Here is a 23511-nt window from a genome sequence, read left to right as displayed (position 1 = left end):
AGCCAGAAAATTGTTTGCACGCTTCATTTTCATAAAGTTGCTGATCAATTTTTTATTGTCATTCTATGAGCTTTCATTTTTAGTTTGTCGTTCTACGAAGTACAAATACTATTGAAAAGCACAATTAATTTCGATTAAAATTACTAGGAGCTTTAATTGGTAAATTATTAATGCGGCTGTAATTCTCTGTTTTTGAAGTCGTTATTTTGTTTTTCTCAATCTTTGCTGAGGTTTAGTCGAACAGCAAGTCCAAGCTGGTGGTGTGAATCGTAACAACCCCCTCTTAAAACTAATCAGGAAACTGACGCGCATCAACCCAAGTCTGATCACTTCGTTTGGAAGACATCGGGCGATCAGCTCCAGCGTCGAAAAAAGCACCCTTCGCACTGGATCTGAAAAAGAACCTACTGAAACATAATTAAGATGAAAAAACTTCAAAGCCAACTCATATTGTCAACATTAGCCAACAAAAAAATAATATGGACCTGTGGATATCAAGCCAGACGGCGTGCGACTGCCAACTGAACAAATTTCACTTCAGGGAAAGTGCCATCAAATGCGCGTATCATTTTCATATCTCATTGTACTGAACCAGAATTACCCACATCTCTAAAGTTACAATAACCAACTTTCCTTAATAAACAGAAAATTGATAGATTGTTGAGAATCAAACGCAGAATGATAGAATTGACAGGAGAGAAACGAAGATAAAGGGATTCTCCAGTGCAGTAAAAGAATTGTCCAAAAACTAAGAATCGTTAAAGAACTTATCATCAAAAACTGCTGTCGTACTTTATTGAATTACAGTCGACTTCACTACGCAAAAGCACACCTTTAGATATATGATAGATCTCGCCGGGCAAAATGTTTACTCATTTCCGAGCTTCATTTGCTGATCGAAATCAAAAGAGGTTCTGACAACGGGATTTCAACTATCAAGACAAATTTATGAACTGAAGTGGTTATCAATAAATTAGGACAGAATGAACAGAAATGTCAGATCACGTAGTGGGAAATTGAGTAAATAAGAACAAGTAATAAGTTGCCAGCGGGAAACATGCAATGTTGTCTGATTAAAAATGAAGGATGAAAGACAAATATTTAGGAACTAATTATAGCAACGTATAATTACTGCACTGAATATGAACACTTATTAAACAGGTATCACATATCTCCTTGAATTTTGAGAAAAAAGTACAATTAGGACAATTCTTTAATAAAAGCAATATTATTACATTTTTTACTTGGTCTTCGGTTCAGTATTTATTAACAATATATGCTCTGGGTATCATAGATAGTGATATTTAAGAAAATCAGTTGGTTTTGAGTTTTAAGCAAGTCTAATTGGAGTTTGCATTCATTTCGGCGTCATAAACAGTCAGATAAATTGTGTCGTCCTAAGATGTCGGGCTTTAGTAGTTGCCGAAATATTTTACCCGCGGATCAGGGGAAAGTGCTCTTTCAAACACAGGAGAGGTGTTCGTCTCTTCCGGAGCTTCTTTTGCAGTAGATTAAACGTTTACCACAACATAGATATCGGGTGATTGGAAATTTTCAACACAACTAGCTCTGCGTTGACGTTTTGGCGGTGCCGTGATAAGGGAGTCAGATGCTGTGTCCTCGCAGCCTTAAAAAATTGCGATGACCACTGGCTCTCTTACCTGCGGTGGTATCAGAAGTAGTAGGGGGAACCTGTCGTAGCGCTGAAATTGATGCATTAGATGAAGAAATGGTGAATTTGCTCGGGGTGTCGACATATGTGGCAACACTTGATTCATGATGACAAACAAATGGGTATTTTGAGGATATGACGCCGCATCGCGCGTGCAATGTTAGATTTAGAGGATGAAGTGCTGTGCCCGGGTCTCGTCTTTTGTCTTTCTTCTTTTTGTCTACCTTGATTTTGCGGGTAAACTCTTTGACGTGGCTTTTCTCCTCCACCAGTTTCTTAATTGTTCTTGGTCCGCGGCTATTGGCATACACTTTGAGTGGCGTTTGTCGCTCATGCTGTGTCCGAATAGCTGCAATGTCACTTTTGCGAACCGTAACTACTGACTTTCCCGGTTCCTTGATAGTCAATGTCGTGGGGTTACCTTGATGATAGTTGATCCGGGGGCGAGTACTTCATATAGGACTTCGAGGTTCTTTTTTGTTCTCTAATTGCCGTGTACTTTTTGGGCCAGTTTGAGCTGCACCGCGCGCTCTGAGAAAAGAAATGGGCGATAAGAATTTGAGCTGAAGAATCACAATTCACCCTCTGTACTTTTTTATTCTGTCATTGGCCTCTTTTTTGTGGCTTTCGTCATTCGCTTCTGACCTCAATGTCGCTTTGATATCCGTTTTCTCAATTTTCATCGGGGAGGATGGTCTCAAGAGTAACTGTGTCGTCTTCTAAATAGTATTTTATAATATTCTCGTATTAGAGAATAGACAACTTAGGCGTAGTACAGATTACGCTCAGCGTGGTATTAGGTTTTCTACCAAAGTATGCTTCGAAGGGCGAGGGCTTTGTTTTTTTTTCGCTGTTGGTGGACAATAATCTTAAATACATGCCTTATATGGAACGAATTGGTAGCCGACTTGCCTTGTTTAATGCATGTAAGTCTATTCTTAATTGTCAGTATAAGTTTTTCTATCAGTCCAATTGCTCGATGGTCGTTAACTGGAGCTTCAATAATATCCATTTTTTTCTTATTTCAGAATCTCTTTTTCCAAAAGAGATTTCGCTTGATCCAATCAAATCGAACGAAGCATTCCGCGTTTTTTATATACATATCCAAAATCTATGAAAGAATAGGGCTATTCGCTTTGTCAAATATACATGCAGTGGGATATTTAAAAAAAATCTATTGCTTTGAAAAGGTATATATCATTCCTTCCCATTGTAAATAGGTCCACCAAAATCATTTTGTTTTTCCTGGTTTGACTCAGCACAAGGTAAATGAAGTTGTAATGCTTGGCGGGAATTACTGATTTAAGATTCTTACCAATTGCTGTGCAGAGATTACACTTTTTTGATCTGACGATCAGCTTTTTTGTCAAGTGTGGTGTGTGGCGATACATACCAGGTACTGGTATTAAGGCTTTTTTGTCTGTTCATGCGCATCCAGATCGTACATGAATATACCGCCAGTACGAGTGGATGTCCTTCAACCTTTCCTCGTTGTTAATGAGGATACAGTCTCACACCACCTTGGGGACCGCGTCTTTGCTTTTGAGAGAGGCTATTAGAGGTTTACTGAAAACTGTCTTCTGATGTGGGTATTTGGGGCCAAGCTGTGAAGGGCGTTTTAATGTGATGAGAAGATGCGGCCGGTTTAGTTTTGATATGGGTCTAGTTGGTGGTTCCGCTGTGCGGGAAGCATCGCCGACTCTGAGTCTAGTTATGCGTTTCTTTGATGGCATAGTGCTTTTATGTAATGAGGTTGTTCTATTTGATAAAGGAATTCTGATGACAAACAAAGTTTGATTGTAAGCTGAAATTATGCAAATGAATTTGAGAGGGGGTTTGGGCAAAAAGCACTGATTTTATTTTTGTTGTCTGACTTTTGCCACTCTTATTGGATTGTCTATTAATTAGCGGGAAAGTAGTCTCAGAAAATTGCATTATTCGCCCTGCGGGAGTATTTGCATCTTTTTTTTGGAAAACATGAGGTGGATTCCGGTTTAGCGAGTGTAGTGTTAGCTGATTTTTGCGATGCGGCGTTTGCATACTTTGAATAGATTGTATTGTAATTGGTAACTGGTAGATATATTAAATTCCTTATGATTATGCGTCAACTGAATGAAAAATCGAAGCAAACGGCCAAAATTATGTTGATCAAAAATTGTTTCCAAAACAGGCAGTTTACCCTGTAAAATTACATTTTATGAGTTTAAAATTTTGTCAACGGTTGTAGTGCAGTTTTGGAAAAGGAATAAAACAGCACAAAAATTGTTGATTAGAAGCGTTTTTGGTTAAACATTTACTTATTAAATAGGATTTTTTTTAACCCATTGGCCAACGAGTTGATTTTAATTGTCAATTGTCACAATTTGTAGTTATACAGGAGTTGACTTGACACCGCCGACTTGACACTGCCCTTTTAGGGGAGGGGTTTTGTTTGAGTTCACAAATTTTCAATCAAGGGCCAATGTATCCATTGAAGGGCAAAGAAGAACCTGACAATGAACGCGACAATTCGAAAACGTTCATTTTTTATCGAATTGATTTTTAATTGTCAATTTTTTTTGAATCTTTGGTCAACACCACTCAGAACTCATTTCTTGTACTTGGACAGTTGCAATTGTGATAATCGTAATCCATTGCAAATGATAAAACTAATGTACAAAGGGGTTTGTTAACTCATTATACTCTAAAGGCAAATTTTACAACATCGGCTAAAAACACCAGCGTAAGTACTCCGATGAGTTCTATTTATTTTTATACTGTTTTCATCAGTTCTGTTTGATCAAGTCTATATATACGGATAACTACTATTTACATTTACTCTAAAGCCGTGACTACTACGAAAGCTAGCAGCGCATTTTAATCTTTCAGATTGGAATGATTAATCGGTAATTAGCTTTCGATGCCATTTAGAGTGGGAGCTTCTTATCCTCCAATTGTGGGTATTTCATCAAAATTTTCGTACTGTAGTGTTTGGCCAAACAAAGGAATGCTATCTCGAAAAAGGTCATCTCTAGTGGCGGAGACTAAACCCAGCAAGCGATTACTTACAGACGCTGAGTTTCGAAATCGCTTCATTTTCATAAAGTTGCTGATCAATTTTTTATTGTCATTCTATGAGCTTTCATTTTTAGTTTGTCGTTCTACGAAGTACAAATACTATTGAAAAGCACAATTAATTTCGATTAAAATTACTAGGAGCTTTAATTGGTAAATTATTAATGCGGCTGTAATTCTCTGTTTTTGAAGTCGTTATTTTGTTTTTCTCAATCTTTGCTGAGGTTTAGTCGAACAGCAAGTCCAAGCTGGTGGTGTGAATCGTAACAACCCCCTCTTAAAACTAATCAGGAAACTGACGCGCATCAACCCAAGTCTGATCACTTCGTTTGGAAGACATCGGGCGATCAGCTCCAGCGTCGAAAAAAGCACCCTTCGCACTGGATCTGAAAAAGAGCCTACTGAAACATAATTAAGATGAAAAAACTTCAAAGCCAACTCATATTGTCAACAATAGCCAACAAAAAAATAATATGGACCTGTGGATATCAAGCCAGACGGCGTGCGACTGCCAACTGAACAAATTTCACTTCAGGGAAAGTGCCATCAAATGCGCGTATCATTTTCATATCTCATTGTACTGAACCAGAATTACCCACATCTCTAAAGTTACAATAACCAACTTTCCTTAATAAACAGAAAATTGATAGATTGTTGAGAATCAAACGCAGAATGATAGAATTGACAGGAGAGAAACGAAGATAAAGGGATTCTCCAGTGCAGTAAAAGAATTGTCCAAAAACTAAGAATCGTTAAAGAACTTATCATCAAAAACTGCTGTCGTACTTTATTGAATTACAGTCGACTTCACTACGCAAAAGCACACCTTTAGATATATGATAGATCTCGCCGGGCAAAATGTTTACTCATTTCCGAGCTTCATTTGCTGATCGAAATCAAAAGAGGTTCTGACAACGGGATTTCAACTATCAAGACAAATTTATGAACTGAAGTGGTTATCAATAAATTAGGACAGAATGAACAGAAATGTCAGATCACGTAGTGGGAAATTGAGTAAATAAGAACAAGTAATAAGTTGCCAGCGGGAAACATGCAATGTTGTCTGATTAAAAATGAAGGATGAAAGACAAATATTTAGGAACTAATTATAGCAACGTATAATTACTGCACTGAATATGAACACTTATTAAACAGGTATCACATATCTCCTTGAATTTTGAGAAAAAAGTACAATTAGGACAATTCTTTAATAAAAGCAATATTATTACATTTTTTACTTGGTCTTCGGTTCAGTATTTATTAACAATATATGCTCTGGGTATCATAGATAGTGATATTTAAGAAAATCAGTTGGTTTTGAGTTTTAAGCAAGTCTAATTGGAGTTTGCATTCATTTCGGCGTCATAAACAGTCAGATAAATTGTGTCGTCCTAAGATGTCGGGCTTTAGTAGTTGCCGAAATATTTTACCCGCGGATCAGGGGAAAGTGCTCTTTCAAACACAGGAGAGGTGTTCGTCTCTTCCGGAGCTTCTTTTGCAGTAGATTAAACGTTTACCACAACATAGATATCGGGTGATTGGAAATTTTCAACACAACTAGCTCTGCGTTGACGTTTTGGCGGTGCCGTGATAAGGGAGTCAGATGCTGTGTCCTCGCAGCCTTAAAAAATTGCGATGACCACTGGCTCTCTTACCTGCGGTGGTATCAGAAGTAGTAGGGGGAACCTGTCGTAGCTCTAATTGCCGTGTACTTTTTGGGCCAGTTTGAGCTGCACCGCGCGCTCTGAGAAAAGAAATGGGCGATAAGAATTTGAGCTGAAGAATCACAATTCACCCTCTGTACTTTTTTATTCTGTCATTGGCCTCTTTTTGTGGCTTTCGTCATTCGCTTCTGACCTCAATGTCGCTTTGATATCCGTTTTCTCAATTGTCATCGGGGAGGATGGTCTCAAGAGTAACTGTGTCGTCTTCTAAATAGTATTTTATAATATTCTCGTATTAGAGAATAGACAACTTAGGCGTAGTACAGATTGCGCTCAGCGTGGTATTAGGTTTTCTACCAAAGTATGCTTCGAAGGGCGAGGGCTTTGTTGTTTTTTTATTCGCTGTTGGTGGACAATAATCTTAAACACATGCCTTATATGGAACGAATTGGTAGCCGACTTGCCTTGTTTAATGCATGTAAGTCTATTCTTAATTGTCAGTATAAGTTTTTCTATCAGTCCAATTGCTCGATGGTCGTTAACTGGAGCTTCAATAATATCCATTTTTTTCTTATTTCAGAATCTCTTTTTCCAAAAGAGATTTCGCTTGATCCAATCAAATCGAACGAAGCATTCCGCGTTTTTTATATACATATCCAAAATCTATGAAAGAATAGGGCTATTCGCTTTGTCAAATATACATGCAGTGGGATATTTAAAAAAAATCTATTGCTTTGAAAAGGTATAAATCATTCCTTCCCATTGTAAATAGGTCCACCAAAATCATTTTGTTTTTCCTGGTTTGACTCAGCACAAGGTAAATGAAGTTGTAATGCTTGGCGGGAATTACTGATTTAAGATTCTTACCAATTGCTGTGCAGAGATTACACTTTTTTGATCTGACGATCAGCTTTTTTGTCAAGTGTGGTGTGTGGCGATACATACCAGGTACTGGTATTAAGGCTTTTTTGTCTGTTCATGCGCATCCAGATCGTACATGAATATACCGCCAGTACGAGTGGATGTCCTTCAACCTTTCCTCGTTGTTAATGAGGATACAGTCTCACACCACCTTGGGGACCGCGTCTTTGCTTTTGAGAGAGGCTATTAGAGGTTTACTGAAAACTGTCTTCTGATGTGGGTATTTGGGGCCAAGCTGTGAAGGGCGTTTTAATGTGATGAGAAGATGCGGCCGGTTTAGTTTTGATATGGGTCTAGTTGGTGGTTCCGCTGTGCGGGAAGCATCGCCGACTCTGAGTCTAGTTATGCGTTTCTTTGATGGCATAGTGCTTTTATGTAATGAGGTTGTTCTATTTGATAAAGGAATTCTGATGACAAACAAAGTTTGATTGTAAGCTGAAATTATGCAAATGAATTTGAGAGGGGGTTTGGGCAAAAAGCACTGATTTTATTTTTGTTGTCTGACTTTTGCCACTCTTATTGGATTGTCTATTAATTAGCGGGAAAGTAGTCTCAGAAAATTGCATTATTCGCCCTGCGGGAGTATTTGCATCTTTTTTTTGGAAAACATGAGGTGGATTCCGGTTTAGCGAGTGTAGTGTTAGCTGATTTTTGCGATGCGGCGTTTGCATACTTTGAATAGATTGTATTGTAATTGGTAACTGGTAGATATATTAAATTCCTTATGATTATGCGTCAACTGAATGAAAAATCGAAGCAAACGGCCAAAATTATGTTGATCAAAAATTGTTTCCAAAACAGGCAGTTTACCCTGTAAAATTACATTTTATGAGTTTAAAATTTTGTCAACGGTTGTAGTGCAGTTTTGGAAAAGGAATAAAACAGCACAAAAATTGTTGATTAGAAGCGTTTTTGGTTAAACATTTACTTATTAAATAGGATTTTTTTTAACCCATTGGCCAACGAGTTGATTTTAATTGTCAATTGTCACAATTTGTAGTTATACAGGAGTTGACTTGACACCGCCGACTTGACACTGCCCTTTTAGGGGAGGGGTTTTGTTTGAGTTCACAAATTTTCAATCAAGGGCCAATGTATCCATTGAAGGGCAAAGAAGAACCTGACAATGAACGCGACAATTCGAAAACGTTCATTTTTTATCGAATTGATTTTTAATTGTCAATTTTTTTTGAATCTTTGGTCAACACCACTCAGAACTCATTTCTTGTACTTGGACAGTTGCAATTGTGATAATCGTAATCCATTGCAAATGATAAAACTAATGTACAAAGGGGTTTGTTAACTCATTATACTCTAAAGGCAAATTTTACAACATCGGCTAAAAACACCAGCGTAAGTACTCCGATGAGTTCTATTTATTTTTATACTGTTTTCATCAGTTCTGTTTGATCAAGTCTATATATACGGATAACTACTATTTACATTTACTCTAAAGCCGTGACTACTACGAAAGCTAGCAGCGCATTTTAATCTTTCAGATTGGAATGATTAATCGGTAATTAGCTTTCGATGCCATTTAGAGTGGGAGCTTCTTATCCTCCAATTGTGGGTATTTCATCAAAATTTTCGTACTGTAGTGTTTGGCCAAACAAAGGAATGCTATCTCGAAAAAGGTCATCTCTAGTGGCGGAGACTAAACCCAGCAAGCGATTACTTACAGACGCTGAGTTTCGAAATCGCTTCATTTTCATAAAGTTGCTGATCAATTTTTTATTGTCATTCTATGAGCTTTCATTTTTAGTTTGTCGTTCTACGAAGTACAAATACTATTGAAAAGCACAATTAATTTCGATTAAAATTACTAGGAGCTTTAATTGGTAAATTATTAATGCGGCTGTAATTCTCTGTTTTTGAAGTCGTTATTTTGTTTTTCTCAATCTTTGCTGAGGTTTAGTCGAACAGCAAGTCCAAGCTGGTGGTGTGAATCGTAACAACCCCCTCTTAAAACTAATCAGGAAACTGACGCGCATCAACCCAAGTCTGATCACTTCGTTTGGAAGACATCGGGCGATCAGCTCCAGCGTCGAAAAAAGCACCCTTCGCACTGGATCTGAAAAAGAGCCTACTGAAACATAATTAAGATGAAAAAACTTCAAAGCCAACTCATATTGTCAACAATAGCCAACAAAAAAATAATATGGACCTGTGGATATCAAGCCAGACGGCGTGCGACTGCCAACTGAACAAATTTCACTTCAGGGAAAGTGCCATCAAATGCGCGTATCATTTTCATATCTCATTGTACTGAACCAGAATTACCCACATCTCTAAAGTTACAATAACCAACTTTCCTTAATAAACAGAAAATTGATAGATTGTTGAGAATCAAACGCAGAATGATAGAATTGACAGGAGAGAAACGAAGATAAAGGGATTCTCCAGTGCAGTAAAAGAATTGTCCAAAAACTAAGAATCGTTAAAGAACTTATCATCAAAAACTGCTGTCGTACTTTATTGAATTACAGTCGACTTCACTACGCAAAAGCACACCTTTAGATATATGATAGATCTCGCCGGGCAAAATGTTTACTCATTTCCGAGCTTCATTTGCTGATCGAAATCAAAAGAGGTTCTGACAACGGGATTTCAACTATCAAGACAAATTTATGAACTGAAGTGGTTATCAATAAATTAGGACAGAATGAACAGAAATGTCAGATCACGTAGTGGGAAATTGAGTAAATAAGAACAAGTAATAAGTTGCCAGCGGGAAACATGCAATGTTGTCTGATTAAAAATGAAGGATGAAAGACAAATATTTAGGAACTAATTATAGCAACGTATAATTACTGCACTGAATATGAACACTTATTAAACAGGTATCACATATCTCCTTGAATTTTGAGAAAAAAGTACAATTAGGACAATTCTTTAATAAAAGCAATATTATTACATTTTTTACTTGGTCTTCGGTTCAGTATTTATTAACAATATATGCTCTGGGTATCATAGATAGTGATATTTAAGAAAATCAGTTGGTTTTGAGTTTTAAGCAAGTCTAATTGGAGTTTGCATTCATTTCGGCGTCATAAACAGTCAGATAAATTGTGTCGTCCTAAGATGTCGGGCTTTAGTAGTTGCCGAAATATTTTACCCGCGGATCAGGGGAAAGTGCTCTTTCAAACACAGGAGAGGTGTTCGTCTCTTCCGGAGCTTCTTTTGCAGTAGATTAAACGTTTACCACAACATAGATATCGGGTGATTGGAAATTTTCAACACAACTAGCTCTGCGTTGACGTTTTGGCGGTGCCGTGATAAGGGAGTCAGATGCTGTGTCCTCGCAGCCTTAAAAAATTGCGATGACCACTGGCTCTCTTACCTGCGGTGGTATCAGAAGTAGTAGGGGGAACCTGTCGTAGCTCTAATTGCCGTGTACTTTTTGGGCCAGTTTGAGCTGCACCGCGCGCTCTGAGAAAAGAAATGGGCGATAAGAATTTGAGCTGAAGAATCACAATTCACCCTCTGTACTTTTTTATTCTGTCATTGGCCTCTTTTTGTGGCTTTCGTCATTCGCTTCTGACCTCAATGTCGCTTTGATATCCGTTTTCTCAATTGTCATCGGGGAGGATGGTCTCAAGAGTAACTGTGTCGTCTTCTAAATAGTATTTTATAATATTCTCGTATTAGAGAATAGACAACTTAGGCGTAGTACAGATTGCGCTCAGCGTGGTATTAGGTTTTCTACCAAAGTATGCTTCGAAGGGCGAGGGCTTTGTTGTTTTTTTATTCGCTGTTGGTGGACAATAATCTTAAACACATGCCTTATATGGAACGAATTGGTAGCCGACTTGCCTTGTTTAATGCATGTAAGTCTATTCTTAATTGTCAGTATAAGTTTTTCTATCAGTCCAATTGCTCGATGGTCGTTAACTGGAGCTTCAATAATATCCATTTTTTTCTTATTTCAGAATCTCTTTTTCCAAAAGAGATTTCGCTTGATCCAATCAAATCGAACGAAGCATTCCGCGTTTTTTATATACATATCCAAAATCTATGAAAGAATAGGGCTATTCGCTTTGTCAAATATACATGCAGTGGGATATTTAAAAAAAATCTATTGCTTTGAAAAGGTATAAATCATTCCTTCCCATTGTAAATAGGTCCACCAAAATCATTTTGTTTTTCCTGGTTTGACTCAGCACAAGGTAAATGAAGTTGTAATGCTTGGCGGGAATTACTGATTTAAGATTCTTACCAATTGCTGTGCAGAGATTACACTTTTTTGATCTGACGATCAGCTTTTTTGTCAAGTGTGGTGTGTGGCGATACATACCAGGTACTGGTATTAAGGCTTTTTTGTCTGTTCATGCGCATCCAGATCGTACATGAATATACCGCCAGTACGAGTGGATGTCCTTCAACCTTTCCTCGTTGTTAATGAGGATACAGTCTCACACCACCTTGGGGACCGCGTCTTTGCTTTTGAGAGAGGCTATTAGAGGTTTACTGAAAACTGTCTTCTGATGTGGGTATTTGGGGCCAAGCTGTGAAGGGCGTTTTAATGTGATGAGAAGATGCGGCCGGTTTAGTTTTGATATGGGTCTAGTTGGTGGTTCCGCTGTGCGGGAAGCATCGCCGACTCTGAGTCTAGTTATGCGTTTCTTTGATGGCATAGTGCTTTTATGTAATGAGGTTGTTCTATTTGATAAAGGAATTCTGATGACAAACAAAGTTTGATTGTAAGCTGAAATTATGCAAATGAATTTGAGAGGGGGTTTGGGCAAAAAGCACTGATTTTATTTTTGTTGTCTGACTTTTGCCACTCTTATTGGATTGTCTATTAATTAGCGGGAAAGTAGTCTCAGAAAATTGCATTATTCGCCCTGCGGGAGTATTTGCATCTTTTTTTTGGAAAACATGAGGTGGATTCCGGTTTAGCGAGTGTAGTGTTAGCTGATTTTTGCGATGCGGCGTTTGCATACTTTGAATAGATTGTATTGTAATTGGTAACTGGTAGATATATTAAATTCCTTATGATTATGCGTCAACTGAATGAAAAATCGAAGCAAACGGCCAAAATTATGTTGATCAAAAATTGTTTCCAAAACAGGCAGTTTACCCTGTAAAATTACATTTTATGAGTTTAAAATTTTGTCAACGGTTGTAGTGCAGTTTTGGAAAAGGAATAAAACAGCACAAAAATTGTTGATTAGAAGCGTTTTTGGTTAAACATTTACTTATTAAATAGGATTTTTTTTAACCCATTGGCCAACGAGTTGATTTTAATTGTCAATTGTCACAATTTGTAGTTATACAGGAGTTGACTTGACACCGCCGACTTGACACTGCCCTTTTAGGGGAGGGGTTTTGTTTGAGTTCACAAATTTTCAATCAAGGGCCAATGTATCCATTGAAGGGCAAAGAAGAACCTGACAATGAACGCGACAATTCGAAAACGTTCATTTTTTATCGAATTGATTTTTAATTGTCAATTTTTTTTGAATCTTTGGTCAACACCACTCAGAACTCATTTCTTGTACTTGGACAGTTGCAATTGTGATAATCGTAATCCATTGCAAATGATAAAACTAATGTACAAAGGGGTTTGTTAACTCATTATACTCTAAAGGCAAATTTTACAACATCGGCTAAAAACACCAGCGTAAGTACTCCGATGAGTTCTATTTATTTTTATACTGTTTTCATCAGTTCTGTTTGATCAAGTCTATATATACGGATAACTACTATTTACATTTACTCTAAAGCCGTGACTACTACGAAAGCTAGCAGCGCATTTTAATCTTTCAGATTGGAATGATTAATCGGTAATTAGCTTTCGATGCCATTTAGAGTGGGAGCTTCTTATCCTCCAATTGTGGGTATTTCATCAAAATTTTCGTACTGTAGTGTTTGGCCAAACAAAGGAATGCTATCTCGAAAAAGGTCATCTCTAGTGGCGGAGACTAAACCCAGCAAGCGATTACTTACAGACGCTGAGTTTCGAAATCGCTTCATTTTCATAAAGTTGCTGATCAATTTTTTATTGTCATTCTATGAGCTTTCATTTTTAGTTTGTCGTTCTACGAAGTACAAATACTATTGAAAAGCACAATTAATTTCGATTAAAATTACTAGGAGCTTTAATTGGTAAATTATTAATGCGGCTGTAATTCTCTGTTTTTGAAGTCGTTATTTTGTTTTTCTCAATCTTTGCTGAGGTTTAGTCGAACAGCAAGTCCAAGCTGGTGGTGTGAATCGTAACAACCCCCTCTTAAAACTAATCAGGAAACTGACGCGCATCAACCCAAGTCTGATCACTTCGTTTGGAAGACATCGGGCGATCAGCTCCAGCGTCGAAAAAAGCACCCTTCGCACTGGATCTGAAAAAGAGCCTACTGAAACATAATTAAGATGAAAAAACTTCAAAGCCAACTCATATTGTCAACAATAGCCAACAAAAAAATAATATGGACCTGTGGATATCAAGCCAGACGGCGTGCGACTGCCAACTGAACAAATTTCACTTCAGGGAAAGTGCCATCAAATGCGCGTATCATTTTCATATCTCATTGTACTGAACCAGAATTACCCACATCTCTAAAGTTACAATAACCAACTTTCCTTAATAAACAGAAAATTGATAGATTGTTGAGAATCAAACGCAGAATGATAGAATTGACAGGAGAGAAACGAAGATAAAGGGATTCTCCAGTGCAGTAAAAGAATTGTCCAAAAACTAAGAATCGTTAAAGAACTTATCATCAAAAACTGCTGTCGTACTTTATTGAATTACAGTCGACTTCACTACGCAAAAGCACACCTTTAGATATATGATAGATCTCGCCGGGCAAAATGTTTACTCATTTCCGAGCTTCATTTGCTGATCGAAATCAAAAGAGGTTCTGACAACGGGATTTCAACTATCAAGACAAATTTATGAACTGAAGTGGTTATCAATAAATTAGGACAGAATGAACAGAAATGTCAGATCACGTAGTGGGAAATTGAGTAAATAAGAACAAGTAATAAGTTGCCAGCGGGAAACATGCAATGTTGTCTGATTAAAAATGAAGGATGAAAGACAAATATTTAGGAACTAATTATAGCAACGTATAATTACTGCACTGAATATGAACACTTATTAAACAGGTATCACATATCTCCTTGAATTTTGAGAAAAAAGTACAATTAGGACAATTCTTTAATAAAAGCAATATTATTACATTTTTTACTTGGTCTTCGGTTCAGTATTTATTAACAATATATGCTCTGGGTATCATAGATAGTGATATTTAAGAAAATCAGTTGGTTTTGAGTTTTAAGCAAGTCTAATTGGAGTTTGCATTCATTTTGGCGTCATAAACAGTCAGATAAATTGTGTCGTCCTAAGATGTCGGGCTTTAGTAGTTGCCGAAATATTTTACCCGCGGATCAGGGGAAAGTGCTCTTTCAAACACAGGAGAGGTGTTCGTCTCTTCCGGAGCTTCTTTTGCAGTAGATTAAACGTTTACCACAACATAGATATCGGGTGATTGGAAATTTTCAACACAACTAGCTCTGCGTTGACGTTTTGGCGGTGCCGTGATAAGGGAGTCAGATGCTGTGTCCTCGCAGCCTTAAAAAATTGCGATGACCACTGGCTCTCTTACCTGCGGTGGTATCAGAAGTAGTAGGGGGAACCTGTCGTAGCTCTAATTGCCGTGTACTTTTTGGGCCAGTTTGAGCTGCACCGCGCGCTCTGAGAAAAGAAATGGGCGATAAGAATTTGAGCTGAAGAATCACAATTCACCCTCTGTACTTTTTTATTCTGTCATTGGCCTCTTTTTGTGGCTTTCGTCATTCGCTTCTGACCTCAATGTCGCTTTGATATCCGTTTTCTCAATTGTCATCGGGGAGGATGGTCTCAAGAGTAACTGTGTCGTCTTCTAAATAGTATTTTATAATATTCTCGTATTAGAGAATAGACAACTTAGGCGTAGTACAGATTGCGCTCAGCGTGGTATTAGGTTTTCTACCAAAGTATGCTTCGAAGGGCGAGGGCTTTGTTGTTTTTTTATTCGCTGTTGGTGGACAATAATCTTAAACACATGCCTTATATGGAACGAATTGGTAGCCGACTTGCCTTGTTTAATGCATGTAAGTCTATTCTTAATTGTCAGTATAAGTTTTTCTATCAGTCCAATTGCTCGATGGTCGTTAACTGGAGCTTCAATAATATCCATTTTTTTCTTATTTCAGAATCTCTTTTTCCAAAAGAGATTTCGCTTGATCCAATCAAATCGAACGAAGCATTCCGCGTTTTTTATATACATATCCAAAATCTATGAAAGAATAGGGCTATTCGCTTTGTCAAATATACATGCAGTGGGATATTTAAAAAAAATCTATTGCTTTGAAAAGGTATAAATCATTCCTTCCCATTGTAAATAGGTCCACCAAAATCATTTTGTTTTTCCTGGTTTGACTCAGCACAAGGTAAATGAAGTTGTAATGCTTGGCGGGAATTACTGATTTAAGATTCTTACCAATTGCTGTGCAGAGATTACACTTTTTTGATCTGACGATCAGCTTTTTTGTCAAGTGTGGTGTGTGGCGATACATACCAGGTACTGGTATTAAGGCTTTTTTGTCTGTTCATGCGCATCCAGATCGTACATGAATATACCGCCAGTACGAGTGGATGTCCTTCAACCTTTCCTCGTTGTTAATGAGGATACAGTCTCACACCACCTTGGGGACCGCGTCTTTGCTTTTGAGAGAGGCTATTAGAGGTTTACTGAAAACTGTCTTCTGATGTGGGTATTTGGGGCCAAGCTGTGAAGGGCGTTTTAATGTGATGAGAAGATGCGGCCGGTTTAGTTTTGATATGGGTCTAGTTGGTGGTTCCGCTGTGCGGGAAGCATCGCCGACTCTGAGTCTAGTTATGCGTTTCTTTGATGGCATAGTGCTTTTATGTAATGAGGTTGTTCTATTTGATAAAGGAATTCTGATGACAAACAAAGTTTGATTGTAAGCTGAAATTATGCAAATGAATTTGAGAGGGGGTTTGGGCAAAAAGCACTGATTTTATTTTTGTTGTCTGACTTTTGCCACTCTTATTGGATTGTCTATTAATTAGCGGGAAAGTAGTCTCAGAAAATTGCATTATTCGCCCTGCGGGAGTATTTGCATCTTTTTTTTGGAAAACATGAGGTGGATTCCGGTTTAGCGAGTGTAGTGTTAGCTGATTTTTGCGATGCGGCGTTTGCATACTTTGAATAGATTGTATTGTAATTGGTAACTGGTAGATATATTAAACTCCTTATGATTATGCGTCAACTGAATGAAAAATCGAAGCAAACGGCCAAAATTATGTTGATCAAAAATTGTTTCCAAAACAGGCAGTTTACCCTGTAAAATTACATTTTATGAGTTTAAAATTTTGTCAACGTTGTAGTGCAGTTTTGGAAAAGGAATAAAACAGCACAAAAATTGTTGATTAGAAGCGTTTTTGGTTAAACATTTACTTATTAAATAAGATTTTTTTTAACCCATTGGCAAACGAGTTGATTTTAATTGTCAATTGTCACAATTTGTAGTTATACAGGAGTTGACTTGACACCGCCGACTTGACACTGCCCTTTTAGGGGAGGGGTTTTGTTTGAGTTCACAAATTTTCAATCAAGGGCCAATGTATCCATTGAAGGGCAAAGAAGAACCTGACAATGAACGCGACAATTCGAAAACGTTCATTTTTTATCGAATTGATTTTTAATTGTCAATTTTTTTTGAATCTTTGGTCAACACCACTCAGAACTCATTTCTTGTACTTGGACAGTTGCAATTGTGATAATCGTAATCCATTGCAAATGATAAAACTAATGTACAAAGGGGTTTGTTAACTCATTATACTCTAAAGGCAAATTTTACAACATCGGCTAAAAACACCAGCGTAAGTACTCCGATGAGTTCTATTTATTTATATACTGTTTTCATCAGTTCTGTTTGATCAAGTCTATATATACGGATAACTACTATTTACATTTACTCTAAAGCCGTGACTACTACGAAAGCTAGCAGCGCATTTTAATCTTTCAGGTTGGAATGATTAATCGGTAATTAGCTTTCGATGCCATTTAGAGTGGGAGCTTCTTATCCTCCAATTGTGGGTGTTTCATCAAAATTTTCGTACTGTAGTGTTTGGCCAAACAAAGGAATGCTATCTCGAAAAAGGTCATCTCTAGTGGCGGAGACTAAACCCAGCAAGCGATTACTTACAGACGCTGAGTTTCGAAATCGTTAGTATTTCTTAACTAACTGAGCTGAGCCGTCATCTGTGAAATGTGTCCTATGGTTGAAAATTGTATCAGAACACTCGGGCCGAACACTCATGGCTCGGGCCGAAAAGTAAAAGTTCTCTATATCTCTGCTACTGAAGAAGTAACCGCAAATTCGAAAATGTACCGCTGTCGCAAATGTATTTCGTCCATTTTTCTCCATATTTCCGTAAAAATATGGAACCCAGAATTGGCGCTTTTCCCGACGTGTGAATTTTTTAACTTCTCAGTACGCCGCCTTTAGGGATTAGAAACGCGTTCATTGCACAGGCAAATTATTTTAAAAGAGGTTAACCATAAGTATATAGCAGAAACTAAAATATTGGGAATTCTCTTTTCAACATCGTTTCGGTGACAGTTATCAGGGGAATTTCTTTCTTTATGGATTCATTCCTAGGGTTTAATTTAAGTTGTATCTGCTTATTTCTGTGATAACTTCCCCAAATCTCAAAATAGTAATTTTTTATAATGTTTGAGCGAATTTTGAAATTCTTCTGATGCGTGAATGTTTTGACGTTTGTAAAGCTGACTCTCGTTCGAATGATTTTTGCTGCAAAATTTTGCTTTCAGTTTGACTTCTCTAGCGATTTAAGGTGAACTTTCCGTCTTCTAAAACAGTATAAATTTGTAAAGCCTAAGACATAGAGTTTATCAGCAGCTCTCTTAGACCTTTGTTAATCTAATTGTACGGTCCAGCAAGCTGCTGAAGAACGCTTTAGGAGGCAGATTGCCATGGTTTAAAGGGCGATCTTGACCGAATCCACCGCTTTAATCGTCCTATTGCACTGAGGTTAGCCTCCTGTGTGTTAGTTACTTAGAATCAAAGCCAACCTCTTTTGTCGTTCAATTCGCCTCACAGTAGTTATTGTGTAGTTGTATTGCACTGCTTCAAATTATTTATCTTCGGAAAAACTCAACGAATGACAGAACGCTTGCAAAACAAAAGTCAAGTAATCAATTACTCCTTGTTAGGACTATGATACTATGTGTCAAAAAATATTCTTCAAAAAGTGATTCAAAGGAAAACAAAACTAATACGAGCAAATATTTACGATATCACACCACTGAACACAATTTAATCATACTGAGTTAATGCTAAAGTTAATAAATGGTTCAAGGCAAGACATTACGGTAATCAGGTATGTTATAACCGCAAACCGAGAGCGAGGTGATTATTGGTCTCATCTTTCATTTGAATAGGTGTTTACGGCTCGAAGACGAGTATTGGAGCTGGGTCTTTTTTATCGACAATTTGTTGGATTTTGTTTCAGACAACTGCCACATGTAAAACACATTGTTTTGGCCAAATTGGTGAATAAAAATAGAGTAGAGAAAAGTGTTGTTTTCTGTTCATGCTTAAAACGTAATAAGTAGGTGTGAAATTTGTTTGCTAAGTGAGCGAATTTATTCGTTCACGTGCGCCATTTTGAAAGGAATTTTTTGTTTGAACTCGTCTTTTCCTGCAAATTTTGTGATATGCTGAATTGTGGTTTTCGAATTCTTCGTTAGACGTTTTGGCTGTTTTGGATATTTAGTAGACGTTTTGCGATAAAAAATTTTGTTTACGTTATGTACGCATTGTTGGCGTTATTTCAGTAAGTCTTTGTTCTCAGTTTTTGGTATCCTGATTGCACACATGGTCAATCATCTTCCTTTTGTGTCTTTCTGCAGATTCGTCCGGACAAAAATGGTGAATAAAAATAGAGTAGAGAAAAGTGTTGTTTTCTGTTCATGCTTAAAACGTAATAAGTAGGCGTGAAATTTGTTTGCTAAGTGAGCGAATTTATTCGTTCACGTGCGCCATTTTGAATGGAATTTTTTGTTTGAACTCGTCTTTTCCTGCAAATTTTGTGATATGCTGAATTGTGGTTTTCGAATTCTTCGTTAGACGTTTTGGCTGTTTTGGATATTTAGTAGACGTTTTGCGATTAAAAAATTTTTATTTACGTTATGTACGCATTGTTGGCGTTATTTCAGTAAGTCTTTGTTCTCAGTTTTTGGTATCCTAATTGCACACATGGTCAATCATCTTCCTTTTGTGTCTTTATGCAGATTCGTCTGCGTGCTGTTAGTTTTCCAATTTCTTCGGATTTTTCACGAATTTAAGTTGGAAGTATCGAAAAGTGACAGATTTTTAGGCATCGCGTTAGTTAAAAAATTTTAAATGCACATCAATTTTTGAGATTTGATTGTGGGTACAGATTTAAAATTTTGTTTCTCTATTATCTTCTTCAGTTCCTTTTTCGGACCGTGAAAACAATTGCGAGATAAGAATAATCAGCCTCGCTAGATTAAAACTTTTGTAAATTGTAATTTAAAAGAATTTCTTTAGAGATCTTATTTCCTTTTTTCTATTATCTGGTCCACATCTTTTTCTGGGCAATGTGACTGCGAAGTTGGATTAAGTTGTTCTTGGTGCACGATTTTTTTTCATAAAACCGAAAGAAACACGGCTTCGAAAAATCAGGTAAACCTTGGATGCTAAAATCTGAGCAGCATTTGTTCAAAATGAAAGCTAGGACAATTTTTGTAATGTTATGAAGGACAGATAGATACCTTGATTAATTGCTCTTGAACGAAGTTCTTAATAATTATTTTAAACGTGTGAGTCTTTTTTATGCAAAATTTTTGCTTGACAATTTTGACTTTTCGAGTGACTTTTACGCCCTTGACTTTTTGCGTTTCGCATTATCTAAAATTCTCTTTTGAGCACAATTTCAAGCAGCTGAACTCAATTGGCGGCAATTTAATACTAAAAGTCAAATGAAAAGTACGTCGAAACTGGTGCCATTTTTTACTTTAAATCTTAATAGTGGTATATTAACCTCTAATGTGGTAATTTGAAGCCCACTATTGAACTTCTTGGTCCTATTTAGGCTCCCCCCGACTGAAGCAGGCTGCAATTGATTAGAGTTCTCACTAGACGTTCGAGAGCAGTTCTTTCGACGTTTAGTCGGTTATGTTTTATATTTCACTTTAAAATTTCTGTTTTACAATTTGCGATTGCTGGGCCTGTGCCAATTAAAGAATTTTTAAAAAATTAAACCATTTTAGTTTTTGTTTTGCCGTACCATTTTAATTGCGTTCAAATGAATTTACAGCATTTATATGACTCCTCCGTTTTTTATGCGATTTTTCGCTTGACGAGGCTTTTTTTCGTCGTCAAAATCGGAATAAACAGTTAAAACCGGGAGGGCATTAAGTGGCCGAGCAGGTCCCTGAGAGCCTTACTGTGTCTAAGTATACAATTAACCAAGACTATTTTGAGGCATAAATTTGTATTGTGAAGGGGGTTCGTAGTCATCTTAGAGGTCCAGCGCAGTCAGCCCCCACCCCTCACGCGCTCATGCCCTCTCTGCTCCCACCACTCCACCCTCCTTAACGCAGCAACCCCCCATCCATCGATGACCTCCCTCAACGCCTGAGCACGCCATATTACGCATCCCTAAGACCTTAGTCGGCTACTACCGAAGCTAATCCGTCGTGTGAGCACAATTCGCCAGACGTTAGTTGGTTATGTTCATTTCCTGTTGCCTGTCGTTTTAATTTGTCTATCGTGTGTTAAGTCATTTTTTGAGTGAGTAGCAACTGCATTCTATGTTCTGTTGATGAGAAATGTGTTAGTGTCCCAACTTATCAATATATTAGTTATGCATTTTGTAGATTTCTCGGAACTAACTTTGGAGTGTAAACAACCTGGATCGAATGATTTCACATCAAAATTGAAAGCAAATGAGTTATATGATTCGGACGAAGACCTGGACCAAACCTCAAGCAATCAGCCTTTCGTTTTCTCAGAGGCCCTAAAGGAGAAGTTGTCGGAAGACGTTATATCTATGGTGCTGCTAAAAACCTCAACTGCAACCCCTCCCCCACCGGAGCCCCCAAGTTCCTGGGCATTGGTGCCTTACGTTTCACCAGATGAGAAATTTCTGAAATTATTCAACAAAGATGACAATCAGGGTAGCAGTAGTAATAGTCAACACGTTTCTAATGCAATAGCTACATCGCCAAGTACGTCCTCAGAAACTGTTTCAGAAGAGGCTGGTTCTTCTCAACCGAAACCAACTGATTCGGCGTATTCATCTAATGACGAAGCAGACGAATTGGAGTTAGTTGAAAGTTTAACAGAAGGATTGGAAAAGATGGAATGTTGCTAATTGAATACAGCCTTTTAGTATAGCGTTTTCTATTGTTACAAAAACATTTTTTCATGTTTTGTTGTTATCTACAGATAGCTTCATGATTAATGCAAGCTACTTTAAACATTTTTGAATTTAAATCCACGAAATCTAAGAGTCTTTCACTTGATTCGAAGGAAGAATTTGGTTCACACGTTTAAACTGATGATGCATAGTGCTATTGTAAATAGGAATGGGGAAACTACGAAAGAATGAAGAGTTCAATTGTTTAAAAGTAATTCTTCAAATCTGTTAGAGCAATGACTGACCGCTAATAGCTAACAATCCCTTATTTAAAAAAAACAGCGATGAAGCGATTTTTGAGCTCGCTCACAAGTACTTTGTTGTGTTGGCGATTGGCGTCTATGCGTAGGTTTTGCTATTAATATTTTTAAGGTGAGTTTTACGCATTCTTTTGTGGAGTTTAAACCAGTGTAAATGAGCAGTACGTCGCCAATCCTACATTTTGAGCAAGGAAATTTGCTTGCTAATATCTGCATTGTCCGCTCCCCCATATTTTAAGATTAGGCGTTATAGGCTTTCGCGGGCAACAGTGACAGTGGGGTAATACATTGCTAAATTACTCAAAATTTTGATTATTCGCCACTGATGTCCGCGATTGCGGAATTTGATGACACGTAAGCAAGGCAGACAGATTTTGTCATTATTGTCCTGAAATTTCCGTCACTAACATTCGCGCTAAGGTAACTACTTTCCGCGCAAGGCTTCTGAAAGTGATTAAAGGGGACAAAGGGGAATATAATTGGTTCTTATCAAAATGCAGTGAGGTGCAATTATAATTTTAATCCGTTAAAGTTTAGGGTTCAAAACTTAACTTAAAGTAGGTTGAACATATAGTGAGGGATAACTATTCGTTTAATCCGTCAAGGCTTCTGAACCTGATTAAAGGAGTAAAGTTGGATATAATTGGTAAAACTTATTAATATGAAGTGAGGATTAATTATGATATTAGTCCGTCGAAGTTTTAAATATAATTTAAAGGTTAAAGTGCACCGATGATGATACCCCTGCTTACAAATTGCGGATTTTTATGACAGAAAAACGTGATTTTCACGATATCAGTGACGGAATTATGTAAGGGTTGTCTGCAATTTTGTTGTCAACGATTTAACCATTTTACTCCCACGCGAGAAGGGGGTGACAAAATGTAGTTTTATCGTGTTCACAAGCGCGGAATCCCTTGAATTTGTAAGATTGGCGACGTATTGAGATTTTTAGGCTACTCAGCTTTCTTCGCACGCTAATTGGCTGCAATTTTTTTTTGATAATATCAAATAAAAGTTTACCAAATATAGGTTTTTAATCAATTAGAATCTTCGTTGGACATCTAATGCGATTAATGCGCACCGGTAAATTAATTTTGTTGCATCCGTTCTAGAGCTCTACACTTGTTAATAAAAGTGAATGTTCAAATAGCAATTTTACATAAACAACCTGTTTTTAAGACCTTTGTAGACATTTCTATGCTCACGATTTTTATAAAGTCGACGGATAATCAGCTGAAATTTAGTAGCTATAACTCCCTGAAAATGAAAACAAAACTTACAAAGAATATGCAAATTGCCAGTTTTCCATAATGAGCACTACTCTGAGCACTTGTCTGTTTTGCTTTAAGCAGAAAATGGCGGGGCGCAGGCAGAAAGATTGATTAGGCGAAGCCAATGTTTGTATCCGAAAACTTTCGGGAAATTTTCAGCAAACTTCTCGTCGAAATGAGACAA

General features: G+C 37.4%; 2 protein-coding genes across 2 annotated transcripts in view; both read left to right on the top strand.

Moving 5' to 3' along the window:
- Nucleotides 1-23511, top strand: part of LOC142343159 (pre-rRNA-processing protein TSR1 homolog) — a 392765-nt gene that overhangs the window by 315228 nt on the left and 54026 nt on the right. The window lies entirely within an intron of this gene.
- On the top strand, nucleotides 17314-21884 carry LOC142351965 (uncharacterized). Its single transcript, XM_075404259.1, has 2 exons — nucleotides 17314-17549; nucleotides 21252-21884. Exons 1-2 carry the CDS (start codon nucleotides 17381-17383, stop codon nucleotides 21746-21748), a joined length of 666 nt encoding a protein of 221 aa, XP_075260374.1. The 5' UTR covers nucleotides 17314-17380; the 3' UTR covers nucleotides 21749-21884.

This window comes from Convolutriloba macropyga, chromosome 1, assembly GCF_964194025.1.
Source record: "Convolutriloba macropyga chromosome 1, txConMacr16.3, whole genome shotgun sequence".
Taxonomy (NCBI): Eukaryota; Metazoa; Xenacoelomorpha; order Acoela; family Convolutidae; genus Convolutriloba; species Convolutriloba macropyga.
The sequence above is the reverse complement of the archived record's forward strand: the minus strand, read 5'-3'. Positions and strand labels throughout refer to the sequence as shown.

Coding starts and splice junctions, on each gene's coding strand:
- LOC142351965 (XM_075404259.1), top strand. CDS start 17,381: ATGCCATTTAGAGTGGGAGCTTCTTATCCTCCAATTGTGGGTGTTTCA. Junction 17,550..21,251: donor AGACGCTGAGTTTCGAAATC/GTTAGTATTTCT, acceptor TGCATTTTGTAG/ATTTCTCGGAACTAACTTTG.